The sequence below is a fragment of the Oncorhynchus nerka genome, linkage group LG13 (assembly GCF_034236695.1).
Source record: "Oncorhynchus nerka isolate Pitt River linkage group LG13, Oner_Uvic_2.0, whole genome shotgun sequence".
Taxonomy (NCBI): domain Eukaryota; kingdom Metazoa; phylum Chordata; class Actinopteri; order Salmoniformes; family Salmonidae; genus Oncorhynchus; species Oncorhynchus nerka.
This window is the reverse complement of record NC_088408.1, coordinates 95,697,139-95,714,328: the sequence shown is the minus strand read 5'-3', so window position 1 is coordinate 95,714,328 and position 17,190 is coordinate 95,697,139. Positions and strand designations below refer to the sequence as shown.

Sequence of the window (17,190 nt, the reverse complement as noted above, 5' to 3'; positions counted from 1 at the left end):
TGCAGGTCCACAGCGATGTGGGACTGTGAGGAAGAGGAGGATGACGAGGAAGAGGAGGCATCCGGAGAGAGACAGAACTCTTCTGGAGGACGCTCGGTCAGGGAAAAGTAGTCTGGCAGGAAGTCACTGTAGTACTGCTGCAGCTGCTTCACAGACTGGCCTGAGAACACACACACGTAGGATGAGTACACACACACGTAGGATGAGTACACACACACGTAGGATGAGTGCACACACACACACACACACGTAGGATGAGTACACACACACGTAGGATGAGTACACACACACATAGGATAAGTACACACACACGTAGGATGAGTACACACACACGTAGGATGAGTGCACACACACGTAGGATGAGTACACACACACGTAGGATGAGTGCACACACACACATAGGATGAGTACACACACACGTAGGATGAGTACACACACACGTAGGATGAGTACACACACACGTAGGATGAGTGCACACACACACATAGGATAAGTACACACACACGTAGGATGAGTACACACACACGTAGGATGAGTACACACACATGTAGGATGAGTACACACACACGTAGGATGAGTGCACACACACGTAGGATGAGTACACACACACGTAGGATGAGTACACACACACGTAGGATGAGTACACACACACGTAGGATGAGTACACACACAGGTAGGATAAGAACACACACAGGTAGGATGAGTACACACAGACGTAGGATGAGAAAACACACATGTTCGACATACACTCATCACACACACTGGCAGCGATTTCTTTGGACAATATACATGAATAAACACACACACGCGCGCACACACACACAGGCACGTGCACAGATAGGGTCTACCTGTGCCCAGCACCTGCCACTTTGCCCTCCCACTCGCCAAATGCCCTTTTCAGTGGTGGTATAATTATGATATTTTTTTTATACAGTTTTTGTTGTTTTTCTTCTGAACCTACTGACCCCAAGTTGTTGTTTGACCTCATCAAGTTCGCCAGCCCCTACCCTTAACCTGTCCGTTGACCTGTACGGAGCTCGCGTGTGCCCGGTTGTGCCCTTTTCCCAGGCTGCCCTGTGTCATGACTCTCCTGTGAAGATGTGAAGGATCAGGTTACAGTGGCTCTTACAGCTCTCTCTCTCCCGCAGAGGGGGAGATGTGGAGGTGGCAGCTTTATGGTGGGCGTAAAATACTCTGCCTCTGGGCACCGTAGTATTGGGATTGGAATGTGTGACTGTGGGACATAGAGAGAGACTTGCCAAAAAGTCCCACATCCCCAAAATTGGAGGATTTTTTTGAGAATGTGGAATCGGTCCGTGGACACTTAGGGAGTGTTTGTTTCATTTTGTGACCTCATGAAGGACAGGAGAAACACATGAATGTTTCTTTGTTTGTATACAGCACTCAATTATGGGGTTTGCATCTGAAAGTTGTATCAAATAAATGATTAAGCATAAGAATACTTTTGGAAAGTTAATGTGATCTTAGTCCGCTAAATTAGAATTATTTCTCATAGTAACTTATCAGTGGCCACGCACAGAGACTATACACAAACTTCATGGAACGACCCCTTTCCACAGAGGTAATAAAAGGACTCGTGACAAAATGTACATTTAGTCAAGAGAACGCAGGGACGGGGACCCCACGTTGAAATGGCTACCACTCTATAGACCAAGCAGACCAAGGCGGGCGCCAGATGTTGCAAAATGGTTTAGACAATAGAAACCAATAGATTGCTACAGAAGGAGCAAATCCTCGACGCAGCTTTACCAGTCCGCAGCTGAAAATGTGCGTAAGTCTAAGATGAGGATACCGACAAATACCACAAGGATCTATTCTAACAGATAAATTCTAAGAACAATGGTACTCTGAAAGATCCATTCGTTATCGAACGACCGAATGATACGCCTGACGTATCCATTTTAACAAGCTACAACTACTAAAGACTTTGATCTCTGGTGGACAAACCAGAGACTTTCTGTTGACTCACTATGCAGCAGAAGAACCGGCGATGGCAGAGAGGCACAACAAAGCATACACCGGTAAATATGTAAATTGCAATTTATTTTCGAATGAGCGGCTGTGCATGTTCAAAGTATTAGCATTTCCATGAGTGTAGTCAACTGTATGTATGTGGGTCCACTCAGTTTCCCGCTCTTGAACTGCCCCCACCCCTTTCCTTTGTCTACAAAGCCATCATATCGGTTTAGCCCTCCTTGTTTAGCCCTCCTTGTTTAGCCCTCCTTGTTTAGCCCTCCTTGGGACTTTTCAGTGTATCATGTGAGTAACCAATGTATAACTATTGTGTGTGTGTGTGTTTTATGTAATTCCGTGATTGGTTTGTTAGTTAGTAAATAAATAATTAAGCCTGATTCATGATCTATGCTAGGGTTGGTACAGATGTCCAAGGGGTTGCGACATTCAGGAATGAGACAGAAGGGGTAGTAATACATTAATGGAAGACTGTAATAGATAAGATAATAAAATATCTGAGAGATACCCAGGTCACCCCCTCTCATGTTCTGGTACCTCAGAGCCCCCCATGTCAACCTCCTCTCATGTTCTGGTACCTCAGAGCTCCCCAGGTCACCTCCTCTCATGTTCTGGTACCTCAGAGCCCCCCAGGTCACCTCCTCTCATGTTCTGGTACCTCAGAGCCCCCCAGGTCACCTCCTCTCATGTTATGGTACCTCGGAGCCCCCCAGGTCACCTCCTCTCATGTTCTGGTACCTCAGAGCCCCCCAGGTCAACCCCCTCTCATGTTATGGTACCTCAGAGCCCCCCAGGTCACCTCCTCTCATGTTCTGGTACCTCAGAGCCCCCCAGGTCACCTCCTCTCATGTTCTGGTACCTCAGAGATCCCCAGGTCAACCCCTCTCATGTTCTGGTACCTCAAAAGCTCCCCAGGTCAACCCCCTCTCATGTTCTGGTACCTCAGAGCTCCCCAGGTCAACCTCCTCTCATGTTCTGATACCTCAGAGATCCCCAGGTCAACCCCCTCTCATATTCTGGTACCTCAGAGCTCCCCAGGTCAACCCCTCTCATGTTCTGGTACCTCAGAGCTTCCCAGGTCAACCCCCTCTCATGTTCTGGTACCTCAGAGCTCCCCAGGTCAACCCCCTCTCATGTTCTGGTACCTCAGAGATCCCCAGGTCACCTCCTCTCATGTTCTGGTACCTCAGAGATCCCCAGGTCAACCCCCTCTCCTATTCTGGTACCTCAGAGCTTCCCAGGTCAACCCCCTCTCATGTTCTGGTACCTCAGAGCTCCCCAGGTCAACCCCCTCTCATGTTCTGGTACCTCAGAGCTCCCCAGGTCAACCCCCTCTCATGTTCTGATACCTCAGAGATCCCCAGGTCACCTCCTCTCATGTTCTGGTACCTCAGAGATCCCCAGGTCAACCCCCTCTCATGTTCTGGTACCTCAGAGCTCCCCAGGTCAACCCCCTCTCATGTTCTGATACCTCAGAGATCCCCAGGTCACCTCCTCTCATGTTCTGGTACCTCAGAGCTTCCCAGGTCAACCCCCTCTCATGTTCTGGTACCTCAGAGCTCCCCAGGTCAACCCCCTCTCATGTTCTGGTACCTCAGAGATCCCCAGGTCACCTCCTCTCATGTTCTGGTACCTCAGAGATCCCCAGGTCAACCTCCTCTTATGCTCACTTTCTAGACTCTGGCTAACCACCATATGTGTCTCGTTTCAGGAAACTAGGCGCTATGTCGCGCGTCACTACTTCACAGGAGCGCCATTTGAACGTCGCTCTGGCTATCTACTCCGATTTCAGAGAACTCTCGTCTGAGTGTGTCAGAACACAGAATAACTGACAAATTTACGGACGCTCAAAACCCGTTGAATATGGCCGGTGTCAGGAAACTTTGGCAAAAAAAGCGTCATTAAATTGTTTCCAACAGCACATTTGCAGTCCCCAACAACACTCTGAATAACATAAAAACAGCTTAACCAGCTCTGCTAGGGCGAGTAAAATGGTCAGAGTGAGCTGTTCTTTCATTTGTGTCTGGAAGTAGCTAGCAAGCTAGCCAACATTAGCCAGTTAGCTTGGGTGCTTGACTGCTGTTGTCAGGACAGAATGCCCGGATCAACCCTACTTCTCGGGCCGAGCGTCCAGTGTTCGCTCTGAATGCTCCGAGAGAATTTACAAACAGAACAATCTGACAATGCTGAGTTTACAAACTCCCAGAGCACACTCTGGCACTCCAGATTAAATTTACGAACACACCTGTAGGTGGTTCCTCCTTTAAAAGTTGCAGCGTACTGCGGCGCAGCTAGCATGGTGCCGCAGAATTCTACGGCACGTTATTTAAGTGCCAACCACTGGTACCATTAATGTTAATTAGTGCTAGTTTGACCACCAGAGGGCATCTTTGAGAAGCATTTGAACGCCTTCAATAATGGCTGTACTGAAGAATGTGGGCACGTGGGAGACAGGGGTTCAATTCCCCAACGGCGAGGAAGGAGTAAGCTGTCCTTGTAAATAAGAATTCTTAACTGATTCCATATGTGCTATTTCATAGTTGTGATGTCTTCACTATTATTCTACAATGTAGAAAAAAGTCCAAATAAAGAAAAACACTGGATTGAGTAGGTGTGTCCAAACGTTTGATTGGTAGTTGCTTAATTCATTCGATTAATATTATGGTGTTTCTATTACAAGGAAAACAAAAACCCTCTGGGAGTATATTCAAATATGCTCTTTAAATAAATAAGACCTACACCACTTTTAACAGCATATTACTCAACACTAGTGAGACTCATGTCGCCTACGGTAGGATATAAAAAAATATGATGTGACTCTCCTCCAATAATTACATATTGAGGATTGGAGGATATTTCTGTAATTCAGTTATATTTATTCCCATAGTAATTCATTATGGATCCATAACTAAATAAACATCGGGAGTATTTTTATCATAATTTTATTAATGAAAGCATAAAGATTGCTTTAGTTTGAAATTTGCAGACTGGCGCTACGGACAGAACAGTGGGAACGTTTCCCTAGTCAGCACCCCTTAAAGTGTTGCTCTGTGTGGCGGGGTGGGGGATGCTTAGTTTTGAAATGACATAAAATGAGCGAGAAAAAGGCCATTCTTGAACATGGGGTGAGACATTGTTACTAATTTGTAAATAAAGTCTGTTTGTTATTTTGAATGATTTATTTCTGCTTTTAGTTAGAGAAAAAACAATAACCTACTGTCATCTCACGGGTCTCCCAGTCAAGGCCAGCACGGGTATTGAACCAGCATCTGTAGCAACATAGCTTGCACTTAAACCGTTGCACCACTCAGGCGTGTACAATGTGACTGGTCGGGAGTGGCCTACAGTACTACAGTAAGACCAAAATAATTTGATAAAAACCTTAGTTTTAACAGTTTTAGTAAGCAATACTGAAGTTGTGCACAATTATCAGTTTCTATTTAGGTTTATGTCGCTCGTTCATTGTCAGTTAGAGACACAGTAGGACCCAAAAGCATAATCGGTACTCCCCCTTGTGGTGGTCTGGAGCAATGAAGTGGTGACGCAGGGTACCGTACTAAACCACAAATTACCTCTAAGTATGGCGGCGTAAACTTGCAACTGTTAAAGGAGGAACCACTGTACAAACTTACCTTGAAATGTCTTGAAATGTTTGGTTGTTAAGTACATAGCCTCACATGTGAATCCTTAAAGAGATGGGTGGGGCCAAAGCTTAAGAGGGTGTGAACGATGATGAATGGGTGTAGACAAAGGAGAGCTCTCCAGTAGGTACCAAAATATTCAAGGGCCATTTGCTCAGAAGTGAGGTTACAAGTTTATCAACTTTCAAAGCAGAATTACTTTCCCATTGTTCCTCAACTGTAGGGTATGATATATCATTTTGTAGCTCTGAGTCTCTACTTTTATCCAATGTAAAAAAAAACAATTTCAAATTTTGTTACATGAGTCCGAATCAAGCCGGTCGGTCACATAATACTAAAATATACATACAAGCCAGTCATATACCATTAGTTAAACAATTATGAATATTAGGCTATAGTATGAAGTTATTATTTAAGAGCATTGAAGATGAGTCACAATCAGTAAAGAAATATAGTAGCTAGCTAACTAGCATATTTACATCAATCATCAACATCAGCTGATGGTGCACCTTCTGTTCCTGATGTCGATCGTGTCTTTAGGAGGCAGTGTAACTAGCTGGCTTATCATTTGTGATGATTGTGGTGTTAAAGAAATAATATTAAAAAAATAAAATAATGGCTGTGCACGGCCCTGCACACACACACACACACACACACACACACACACACACACACACACACACACACACACACACACAGCTCCTGATCAATATGGTTAGTAGTATATGAACACCATTGAGTCGTCCCAGGGGGGTGTGGCCACTAGAGGCTGGAGGGAAGTCAAACACGTTCCGTCGTGTGATTCGCTGACCAACGGCCCCGCCCCTACGACCGTTCCCGTCCAGACTGCCTGATAGAGGCGGATCGCCTGACCCTGCAGAGCCCCCCAAGGAACACCTCTCCACCCCTAACGGGTTCTGTCGACGATACTCCCTCCATTTCAGAGTCTGTGGAGAGAGGTGGTGCCCTGTAAGGGAGGATGGATGGAGGAGGGGATACGGGGATGGAGGACACGGAGAAAAAATACGAGGGGTTTGGAGGGATGCACGGAGAGACGAGAAGAGAGTTGGGTGGGATAAGAGAAAGAGAAAATATAGAGAGGTAATGGTAGAAAGATGGAGATGAGAGAGGAAGGTAGGTTTTCATGTGGAGGATTGGGGAAAGCAAGATTAAACGAGAAGTGAGAGGTGAAGATGAAGTGTACATGGGAGAAGGCAGAGGAAGAGGAGCATTGAAATTGAGAGAGAGAGAGAGAGATAGGGTGAGTGTACATGGGAGAAGGCAGAGGAAGAGGAGCGGTGAAATTGAGAGAAAGAGAGAGAGATAGGGTGAGTGTACATGGGAGAAGGCAGAGGAAGAGGAGCGGTGAAATTGAGAGAGAGAGAGAGAGAGGGTGAGTGTACATGGGAGAAGGCAGAGGAGGAGGAGCGGTGAAATTGAGAGAGAGAGAGAGAGAGATAGGGTGAGTGTACATGGGAGAAGGCAGAGGAAGAGGCGCGTTGAAATTGAGAGAGAGAGAGAGAGAGATAGGGTGAGTGTACATGGGAGAAGGCAGAGGAAGAGGAGCGGTGAAATTGAGAGAGAGAGAGAGAGATAGGGTGAGTGTACATGGGAGAAGGCAGAGGAAGAGGCGCGTTGAAATTGAGAGAGAGAGAGATAGGGTGAGTGTACATGGGAGAAGGCAGAGGAAGAGGCGCGTTGAAAGAGAGATGGGGTGATGGTGTACATGGTAAGGAAAGGAGGATAAGCAAAAGAAAGGATGGGTGAAAGAGAAAAAGAAAGAAAAGAGAGAGAGAGAGTCACCAAACGTGTACGGTATATCTGTTGATTCACCATGAGAGGTGAGTAGGAATTAAAGAAACAGTAGAATCAGTAGGAACCAGTAGAATCCATTAAAAGAAGACATGGGGGGGACAGGACTGGCCAACCCACCATCCAACAAACCCCACCGACACAACCACATACAGTACAAACCCTTGACCGGACCACACACAACCACATACACTACAAACCCCTGACCGGACCACACACAACCACATACAGTACAAACCCTTGACCGGACCACACACAACCACATACAGTACAAACCCCTGACCGGACCACACACAACCACATACAGTACAAACCCTTGACCGGACCACACACAACCACATACAGTACAAACCCTTGACCGGACCACACACAACCACATACAGTACAAACCCCTGACCGGACCACACACAACCACATACAGTACAAACCCTTTACCGGACCACACACAACCACATACAGTACAAACCCTTGACCGGACCACACACAACCACATACAGTACAAACCCTTGACCGGACCACACTGAAACAGAGACACCTACCATGTTGTGTCCTGGGCCCTGGTCCTCTGCTCCCCTCCAGGGAGTCTAATGTCGTCTCCTCGTATCCCAGCGAAGTCTCACTGTCCTGGGGAACGGCCGGTAAAGTGGGCAGGGTCCCACGGTGGTGGTGGTGGTGACCCTGCACCTGGCCCTGCACCAGAGGCAACATGGGGGGCACCGCACCCCGCTTCACCCCCAATGTTGGGGGCGGAGGTGTGGGTGGCAGAGGGGCAGCTGCCGCTGGTGAAGGGGTATGGTGAAGGGGCAGGAGCCCGGTGGAGAGGAGGCAGGAGAGGCTACGGGTTGGCTGGGGGCTGGGGGTACAAGTAGAACAGGTCCCTGAGCTGGATGTCGCTCCCTGGAGGCGGACCGGGGAATAGCTACCCAGTGGCGAGGGCCGGACCGAGCCAGGACCGAGGGTAGCCACTGCTGACACCCTCCCATCACCACCACTACCCTGGCACCAACGCATCGAGTCTTCCCCTGGGTCGTTGGCGCCTTCACCCCCCTCCGGACCTCCAGAAGGCCCTCCACCCCGGGCCTGCATCCCAGAGACGTAGCCTGTCAGCAAGGGAAGCAGGGGCTGGGGCGGCTTGGAGAACTGGTGGTGGAAGGTGAAGGGTTGAATGGGGAGGGTGGTTGGACGCTGGTCTTTAGTGTAACGCACCACTGCTGAGCTGGATGAAGAGCTGGAGAGACCACCTGGATGGAGAGAGAGAGAGAGAGAGAGAGAGAGAGAGAGAGAGAGAGAGAGAGAGAGAGAGAGAGAGAGAGAGACAGAGAGAGAGAGAGAGAGAGAGAGAGAGAGAGACAGAGAGAGAGAGAGAGAGAGACAGAGAGAGACAGAGAGAGACAGAGAGAGGCAGAGAGAGACAGAGAGAGAGAGAGAGAGAGAGAGAGAGAGACAGAGACAGAGAGAGAGACAGAGACAGAGACAGAGACAAAGAGAGACAGAGAGAGAGAGAGAGAGAGAGAGAGAGAGAGACAGAGAGACAGAGAGAGACAGACAGAGAGAGGCAGAGAGAGACAGAGAGAGAGAGAGACAGAGAGAGACAGAGAGAGAGAGAGAGAGAGAGAGAGACAGAGACAGAGAGAGAGACAGAGAGAGAGACGGGGAGAGAGACAGAGAGAGAGAGAGAGAGAGAGACAGAGAGAGAGAGAGAGAGAGAGAGAGAGAGAGAGAGAGAGAGAGAGAGAGAGAGAGAGAGAGAGAGAGAGAGAGAGAAAGACAAGGCCAGGAAAGGTTAACATTTACAGTTCGCACAAACCATATGCCCTGATAATACCTGTAACACAGTAACCACATCAGCCATTACCCAGTCTGATAATACCTGTAACACAGTAATCACATCAGCCATTACCCAGTCTGATAATACCTGTAACACAGTAATCACATCAGCCATTACCCAGTCTGATAATAACTGTAACACAGTAATTGTATCAGCCATTATACAGTCTGTATTACAAAGCTAGCATTTAAGTAAATATTACATGTAATATTTTGTAAACATGTCGGGAAAATAAAGGTTAAGTTGAATTGATTCACAGAGACAAACACAAATTGCCCAGAGTCATGATCCAGTAAGCTGCTACAGTCAACAGACAGAGGGTTGTTAGTACAAACAGCCCAGACTGCCCTTCAAAAGACACAGTATACTATGACACACACACACACACACACACACACACACACACACACACACACACACACACACACACACACACACACACACACACACACACACACACACACACACACACACACACGGCCGGGGAGAGAAGACCTGAATAAAACTGCGTCACTCTGTCCTATAGCAGAAGCACCAGAGATCGAAGAACAGCCATTTTTCTTCTTTCTGTCTCTCTGTGTGTATTAGTGGTGCGTATCAGTGGTGTGAGCATGAATTTCAGCATGTGTGTTTGGTTCCACGATCCGGTCGCTGTGTGATCCACAGGGGTGTGTGTGAGGTCGAGCAGCGACATTGCGCAAGCTGTTTGTCTCTTTTGCTCCGCCATGGAATGTCAGTCAGCCTGGGTGCAGTAACATATCTCTGTCACAAGGAGCAGTGTTGAGCAATGGATATAGTAACATGTTTTAACCAAAGGGGCAGTGTTGAGCTATGGGATGTTGTAAAATGTTTTAACCAAAGAGTTAGTGTAGAACTGTGGGTGTAGTAACATCCCTCAGCCACAGAGGCAGTGTTGAGCAATGGTTGCAGTGACAGATGCCAAAACAACACAGCCAGGACTGTGCTCTGAGGATAGAAACAATGCCTCTACCTCTCATCTATATCTATAGCCATCTCCCTCTCTCAACTATATCTCTAGCCATCTCTCTCTCAGCTATATCTCTAGCCATGTCCATCTCCATCTCTCATCTATATCTCTAGCCATCTCTCTCTCAGCTATATCTCTAGCCATCTCTCTCTCATCTATATCTCCAGCCATGTCCATCTCCATCTCTCATCTATATATCTAGCCATCTCTCTCTCTCATCTATATCTCCAGCCATGTCCATCTCCATCTCTCATCTATATCTCTAGCCATCTCTCTCTCATCTATATCTCCAGCCATGTCCATCTCCATCTCTCATCTATATATCTATCCATCTCTCTCTCTCATCTATATCTCCAGCCATGTCCATCTCCATCTCTCATCTATATATCTAGCCATCTCTCTCTCATCTATATCTCTAGCCATCTCTCTCTCATCTATATCTCCAGCCATGTCCATCTCCATCTCTCATCTATATATCTAGCCATCTCTCTCTCATCTGTATATCTAGCCATCTCTCACATCTATATATCTAGCCATCTCTCTTTCTCAGCTATATATCTAGCCATCTCTCTCTCATTTATATCTCTATCCATCTCTCTCTCTCATCTGTATATCTAGCCATCTCTCTCAACTAAATCTCTAGCCATCTCTCTCTCAACTATATTGCTAGCCATCCAACTCTCTCATCTACAGTGGGGAAAAGAAGTACAGTGCCTTGCGAAAGTATTCGCCCCCCTTGAACTTTTTTTTTCACATTTCAGGCTTCAAACATAAAGATATAAAACTGTATTTTTTGTGAAGAATCAACAACAAGTGGGACACAATCATGAAGTGGAACGACATTTATTGGATATTTCAAACTTTTTTAACAAATCAAAAACTGAAAAATTGGGCGTGCAAAATTATTCAGCCCCTTTACTTTCAGTGCAGCAAACTCTCTCCGGAAGTTCAGTGAGGATCTCTGAATGATCCAATGTTGACCTAAATGACTAATGATGATAAATACAATCCACCTGTGTGTAATCAAGTCTCCGTATAAATGCACCTGCACTGTGATAGTCTCAGAGGTCCGTTAAAAGCGCAGAGAGCATCATGAAGAACAAGGAACACACCAGGCAGGTCCGAGATACTGTTGTGAAGAAGTTTAAAGCCGGATTTGGATACAAAAAGATTTCCCAAGCTTTAAACATCCCAAGGAGCACTGTGCAAGCGATAATATTGAAATGGAAGGAGTATCAGACCACTGCAAATCTACCAAGACCTGGCTGTCCCTCTAAACTTTCAGCTCATACAAGGAGAAGACTGATCAGAGATGCAGCCAAGAGGCCCATGATCACTCTGGATGAACTGCAGAGATCTACAGCTGAGGTGGGAGACTCTGTCCATAGGACAACAATCAGTCGTATATTGCACAAATCTGGCCTTTATGGAAGAGTGGCAAGAAGAAAGCCATTTCTTAAAGATATCCATAAAAAGTGTAGTTTAAAGTTTGCCACAAGCCACCTGGGAGACACACCAAACATGTGGAAGAATGTGCTCTGGTCAGATGAAACCAAAATTGAACTTTTTGGCAACAATGCAAAACGTTATGTTTGGCGTAAAAGCAACACAGCACATCACCCTGAACACACCATCCCCACTGTCAAACATGGTGGTGGCAGCATCATGGTTTGGGCCTGCTTTTCTTCAGCAGGGACAGGGAAGATGGTTCAAATTGATGGGAAGATGGATGGAGCCAAAAACAGGACCATTCTGGAAGAAAACCTGATGGAGTCTGCAAAAGACCTGAGACTGGGACAGAGATTTGTCTTCCAACAAGACAATGATCCAAAACATAAAGCAAAATCTACAATGGAATGGTTCAAAAATAAACATATCCAGGTGTTAGAATGGCCAAGTCAAAGTCCAGACCTGAATCCAATCGAGAATCTGTGGAAAGAACTGAAAACTGCTGTTCACAAATGCTCTCCATCCAACCTCACTGAGCTCGAGCTGTTTTGCAAGGAGGAATGGGAAAAAATGTCAGTCTCTCGATGTGCAAAACTGATAGAGACATACTCCAAGCGACTTACAGCTGTAATCGCAGCAAAAGGTGGCGCTACAAAGTATTAACTTAAGGGGGCTGAATAATTTTGCACGCCCAATTTTTCAGTTTTTGATTTGTTAAAAAAGTTTGAAATATCCAATAAATGTTGTTCCACTTCATGATTGTGTCCCACTTGTTGTTGATTCTTCACCAAAAAATACAGTTTTATATCTTTATGTTTGAAGCCTGAAATGTGGCAAAAGGTCGCAAAGTTCAAGGAGGCCGAATACTTTCGCAAGGCACTGTATTTGATACATTGCCGATTTTGCAGGTTTTCCTACTTACAAAGCATGTAGAGGTCTGTAATTTGTATCATAGGTACACTTCAACTGTGAGAGACGGAATCTAAAACAAAAATCCAGAAAATCACATTGTATGATTTTTAAGTAATTCATTTGCATTTTATTGCATGACATAAGTATTTGATACATCAGAAAAGCAGAACTTAATATTTGGTACAGAAACCTTTGTTTGCAAAAACAGAGATCATACATTTCCTGTAGTTCTTGACCAGGTTTGAACACACTGCAGCAGGGATTTTGGCCCACTCCTCCATACAGAACTTCTCCAGATCCTTCAGGTTTCGGGGCTGTCGCTGGGCAATACGGACTTTCAGCTCCCTCCAAAGATTTTCAATTGGGTTCAGGTCTGGAGACTGGCTAGGCCACTCCAGGACCTTGAGATGCTTCTTACGGAGCCACTCCTTAGTTGCCCTGGCTGTGTGTTTCAGGTCGTTGTCATGCTGGAAGACCCAGCCACGACCCATCTTCAATGCTCTTACTGCGGGAAGGAGGTTGTTGGCCAAGATCTCGAGATACATGGCCTCATCCATCCTCCCTTCAATACGGTACAGTAGTCCTGTCCATGTTTCCACCTCCATGCTTCACGGTTGGAATGGTGTTCTTGGGGTTGTACTCATCCTTCTTCTTCCTCCAAACACGTTGAGTGGAGTTTAGACCAAAAAGCTCTATTTCTATCTCATCAGACCACATGACCTTCTCCCATTCCTCCTCTGGATCATCCAGATGGTCATTGGCAAACTTCAGATGGGCCTGGACATGCGCTGGCTTGAGCAGGGGGACCTTGCGTGCGCTGCAGGATTTTAATCCATGACGGTGTGTGTTACTAATGGTTTTCTTTGAGACTGTGGTCCCAGCTCTCTTCAGGTCAGTGACAAGGTCGTGCCGTGTAGTTCTGGGCTGATCCTTCACCTTCCTCATGATTATTGATGCCCCACGAGGTGAGATCTTGCATGGAGCCCCAGACCGAGGGTGATTGACCGTCATCTTGAACTTCATCCATTTTCTAATAATTGCGCCAACAGTTGTTGCCTTCTCACCAAGATGCTTGCCTATTGTCCTGTAGCCCACCCCAGACTCTTGCAGGTCTACAATTTTATCCCTGATGTCCTTACACAGCTCTCTGGTCTTAGCCATTGTGGAGAGGTTGGAGTCTGTTTGATTGAGTGTGTGGACAGGTGTCTTTTATACAGGTAACGAGTTCAAACAGGTAATGAGTGGAGAACAGGAAGGATTCTTAAAGAAAAACTAACAGGTCTGTGAGAGACGGAATTCTTACTGGTTGGTAGGTGATCAAATACTTATGTCATGCAATAAAATGCAAATTAATTACTTAAAAATCATACATTGTGATTTTCTGGATTTTTGTTTTAGATTTCGTCTCTCACAGTTGAAGTGTACCTATGATAAAAATTACAAAACCTGCAAAATCGGCAGTGTATCAAATACTTGTTCTCCCCACTGTATATCTCGAGCCATCTCTGTTTCTCATCTATATGTCCAGCCATCTCACTCTCTCATCTCTCTCTCAGCTATATCTCTAGCCATCATCTCTCTCATCTCTCTCTCAGCTATATCTCTATCCATCTCCCTCTCTCATCTATATCTCTAGCCATCTCTCTAGCCATCTCTCTCATCTATATCTCTAGCCATCATCTCTCTCATCTATATCTCTAGCCATCTCTCTAGCCATCTCTCTCATCTATATCTCTAGCCATCTCTCGCTCATCTATATCTCTAGCCATCTCTCTCATCTATATCTCTAGCCATCTCTCGCTCATCTACATCTCTAGCCATCTCCCTCTCTCATCTACATCTCTAGCCATCTCCCTCTCTCAGGTATATCTCTAGCCATCTCCCTCTCTCATCTACATCTCTAGCCATCTCCCTCTCTCATCTACATCTCTAGCCATCTCCCTCTCTCTCATCTACATCTCTAGCCATCTCTCTCTCAGCTATATCTCTAGATATCTCCCCCTCTCATCTATATCTCTAGCCATGTCCCTCTCTCATCTCTAGTCATGTCCCTCTCTCATCTACATCTCTAGCCATCTCCCTCTCTCATCTACATCTCTAGCCATCTCCTTCTCTCATCTACATCTCTAGCCATCTCCCTCTTCCATCTATATCTCTAGCCATCTCCCTCTCTCATCTACATCTCTAGCCATCTCTCTCAGATATATCTCTAGCCATCTCCCTCTCTCATCTACATCTCTAGCCATCTCCCTCTCTCATTTATATCTCTAACCAACTCTCTCTCTCATCTATATCTCTAGCCATGTCCCTCTCTAATCTCTAGTCATGTCCCTCTCTCATCTATATCTCTAGCCATCTCCCTCTCTCATCTCTAGACTCTAGTCCTTCTCTCATCTGTACACTCACCCCATCTGCTCTCTGTCATCTCTCTCTCTCTTTTTCATTCCCTCTCTCGCTGTCATCTCTCTCTCTCTCTCTCTCTCTCTCTCTCTCTCTCCCCCCTCACCTCTTTCTCTCCTTATTCATGGATGAATCAATTATCTAGCTAAGCATTCCTTGCCAGGTCACCTCTCCTGTAGGCATCATTAAAGGGAAGGGAAAGGGGATACCTAGTCAGTGTCACAACTGAATGCCTTCTTCTGCATTTAACCCAACCTCTCTGAATCAGAGAAGGGCTGCCTTATTAATGGATGTCCACAGCATCATAGCAAACACAACTTCTAAAGACCACACAACACATTGCAGTAGACCAATGCAATTGAATATAGTATGTATGATATTAATAACTAGTGGTGGGCATTTGAAATTATTTCACAATTTAATAATATGATATTTTTCTGATATCCGTATAGTTGAAATACATGTGTTTTAAAGATACATATATTTTTGTGACTTCAATGGAGACTTGATCACGCGACTCGGGAGAGAGCTGGTGCGCCGAGCTCCGCTTGTTTCAGCAGAAGATGAGGAAGTGGCGGGAGAGGAGCAGGGGCCTGTGTGTGTTACAGTCTGTGTGTGTTACAGTCTGTGTGTGTTACAGCCTGTGTGTGTTACAGTCTGTGTGTGTTACAGCCTGTGTGTGTTACAGTCTGTGTGTGTTACAGTCTGTGTGTGTGACACGGAGGGAGAGAGAGGGAGAGAGAGAGACTTGTAAAAGCAGCCATAGGTTATCTGCCTGGCTTGACTGCCTCCCATTGTTGTAAAGAAGCTAGCTAGCTACAGTAGCCAACTAAGTGAAGGGCTCCACAAAGTCTCCCACGGATGGTTTGCGTAGCTCCCTACATAGATCTACGTACTTTTGTGCGGCTGAATTTTTGTAATGTGACGCAAACAGAGCTCCGTAGCTCCTCATACCTTATCCAGCTCCTAATATTTAGAATAATATTGTTGTTTTGTGCTAAAATATATTTTTTAATCAATTACTAAGCCCTGACCTTAGATAGCTCTATTTTTCTATATATTTTCGTTAGGTCAGGGTGTGACTAGGGTGGGTACTCTAGTTTTGTATGTCTAGTTTTTTTTGTACATTCTATGTTTTGTTTTTCTATGTTGGCTTGATATGGTTCCCAATTAGAGACAGCTGTTTATCGTTGTCTCTGATTGGGGATCATATTTAGGCAGCCCCTTTTTCCCCACTCTCTGGTATCTTGTTTACAGTTCGGTGCCTGAGTGCACAACAGTAGCTTCACGTTTCGTTTGGTTGTTTGTTGTTTTGGTGAGTTTCAGTTCATTAAAAATACGTGGAGCTCTATTCACACTGCGCCTTGGTGTCAAGTCATTTTGTCAAGTAACAATGTTCATAAATTCCAATGATCTTTATCTGTCTGATACCCAGAAGTTGTAAAGTTCTGGTCTTAAATATAACAGACAGAATTCCCAGCTCACAATTGATCAGATCTCGATTTATTTGAGAGTTTTCACAAATGCATTCCTTTTATACCATCCTAACCTACGCATATACATACACACCAACAAAGGGATTTTCTCATGTGTCTCACCACAGTTTATAAACCCCTCAGCTGACAGTTCCAGGCTCCCTCAGATACTAGAGCTCTGGAGGAGTTCTCCCTGTCCTCTCTTATCTCCACAGATTTACATCCCGGGTCGGTTCCAACGTAGGTTTAATGCTCCTCTCCGTTCGCTTTCTACCCCCACATACACTCCTTTCTTCCTAGGTACATGCTATGTAACCTCTGATCCCTAATGGTTCAGTTTCTGAGTATAATTATTTAATCATTCATGTTAAACTTTGATAAAATCTCTTAACACTTGGTCCCATCATTACGACGATCGTGACAAGGTCATCTAACTGCAGGCATTTAAACGGTACCATGCACTCTACCAAATCCCCTACGTTAATCTGGAAATATAACTGCGACTTCACTCTCCAAATTGTGACTTTTTTTCTCAAAATGAAATTTATAGTTTCTTCTAAAATAATTGGCACTTTATTCTAAAGAATATTGCTACTTTCTTAAAGTGCAAAACATAATAGTATAATAATCCAAGTACCAACACCCATCGTTGACTGTACACATGGAGCAGCTGACTGTACACATGGAGCAGCT

General features: G+C 45.4%; 1 protein-coding gene across 1 annotated transcript in view; it reads right to left on the bottom strand.

Annotated features, from left to right (window-relative positions):
• LOC115140712 (AP-4 complex accessory subunit RUSC2-like) overlaps positions 1–17,190 on the bottom strand; it is an 82,169-nt gene that overhangs the window by 21,447 nt on the left and 43,532 nt on the right. The window contains 3 exon segments of the mRNA XM_065026877.1: positions 1–160; positions 6,367–6,600; positions 7,985–8,686. The exon segment at positions 1–160 is cut by the window's left edge and continues 11 nt beyond it. Of these exon segments, the coding sequence (XP_064882949.1) occupies positions 1–160; positions 6,367–6,600; positions 7,985–8,686 (1,096 nt within the window).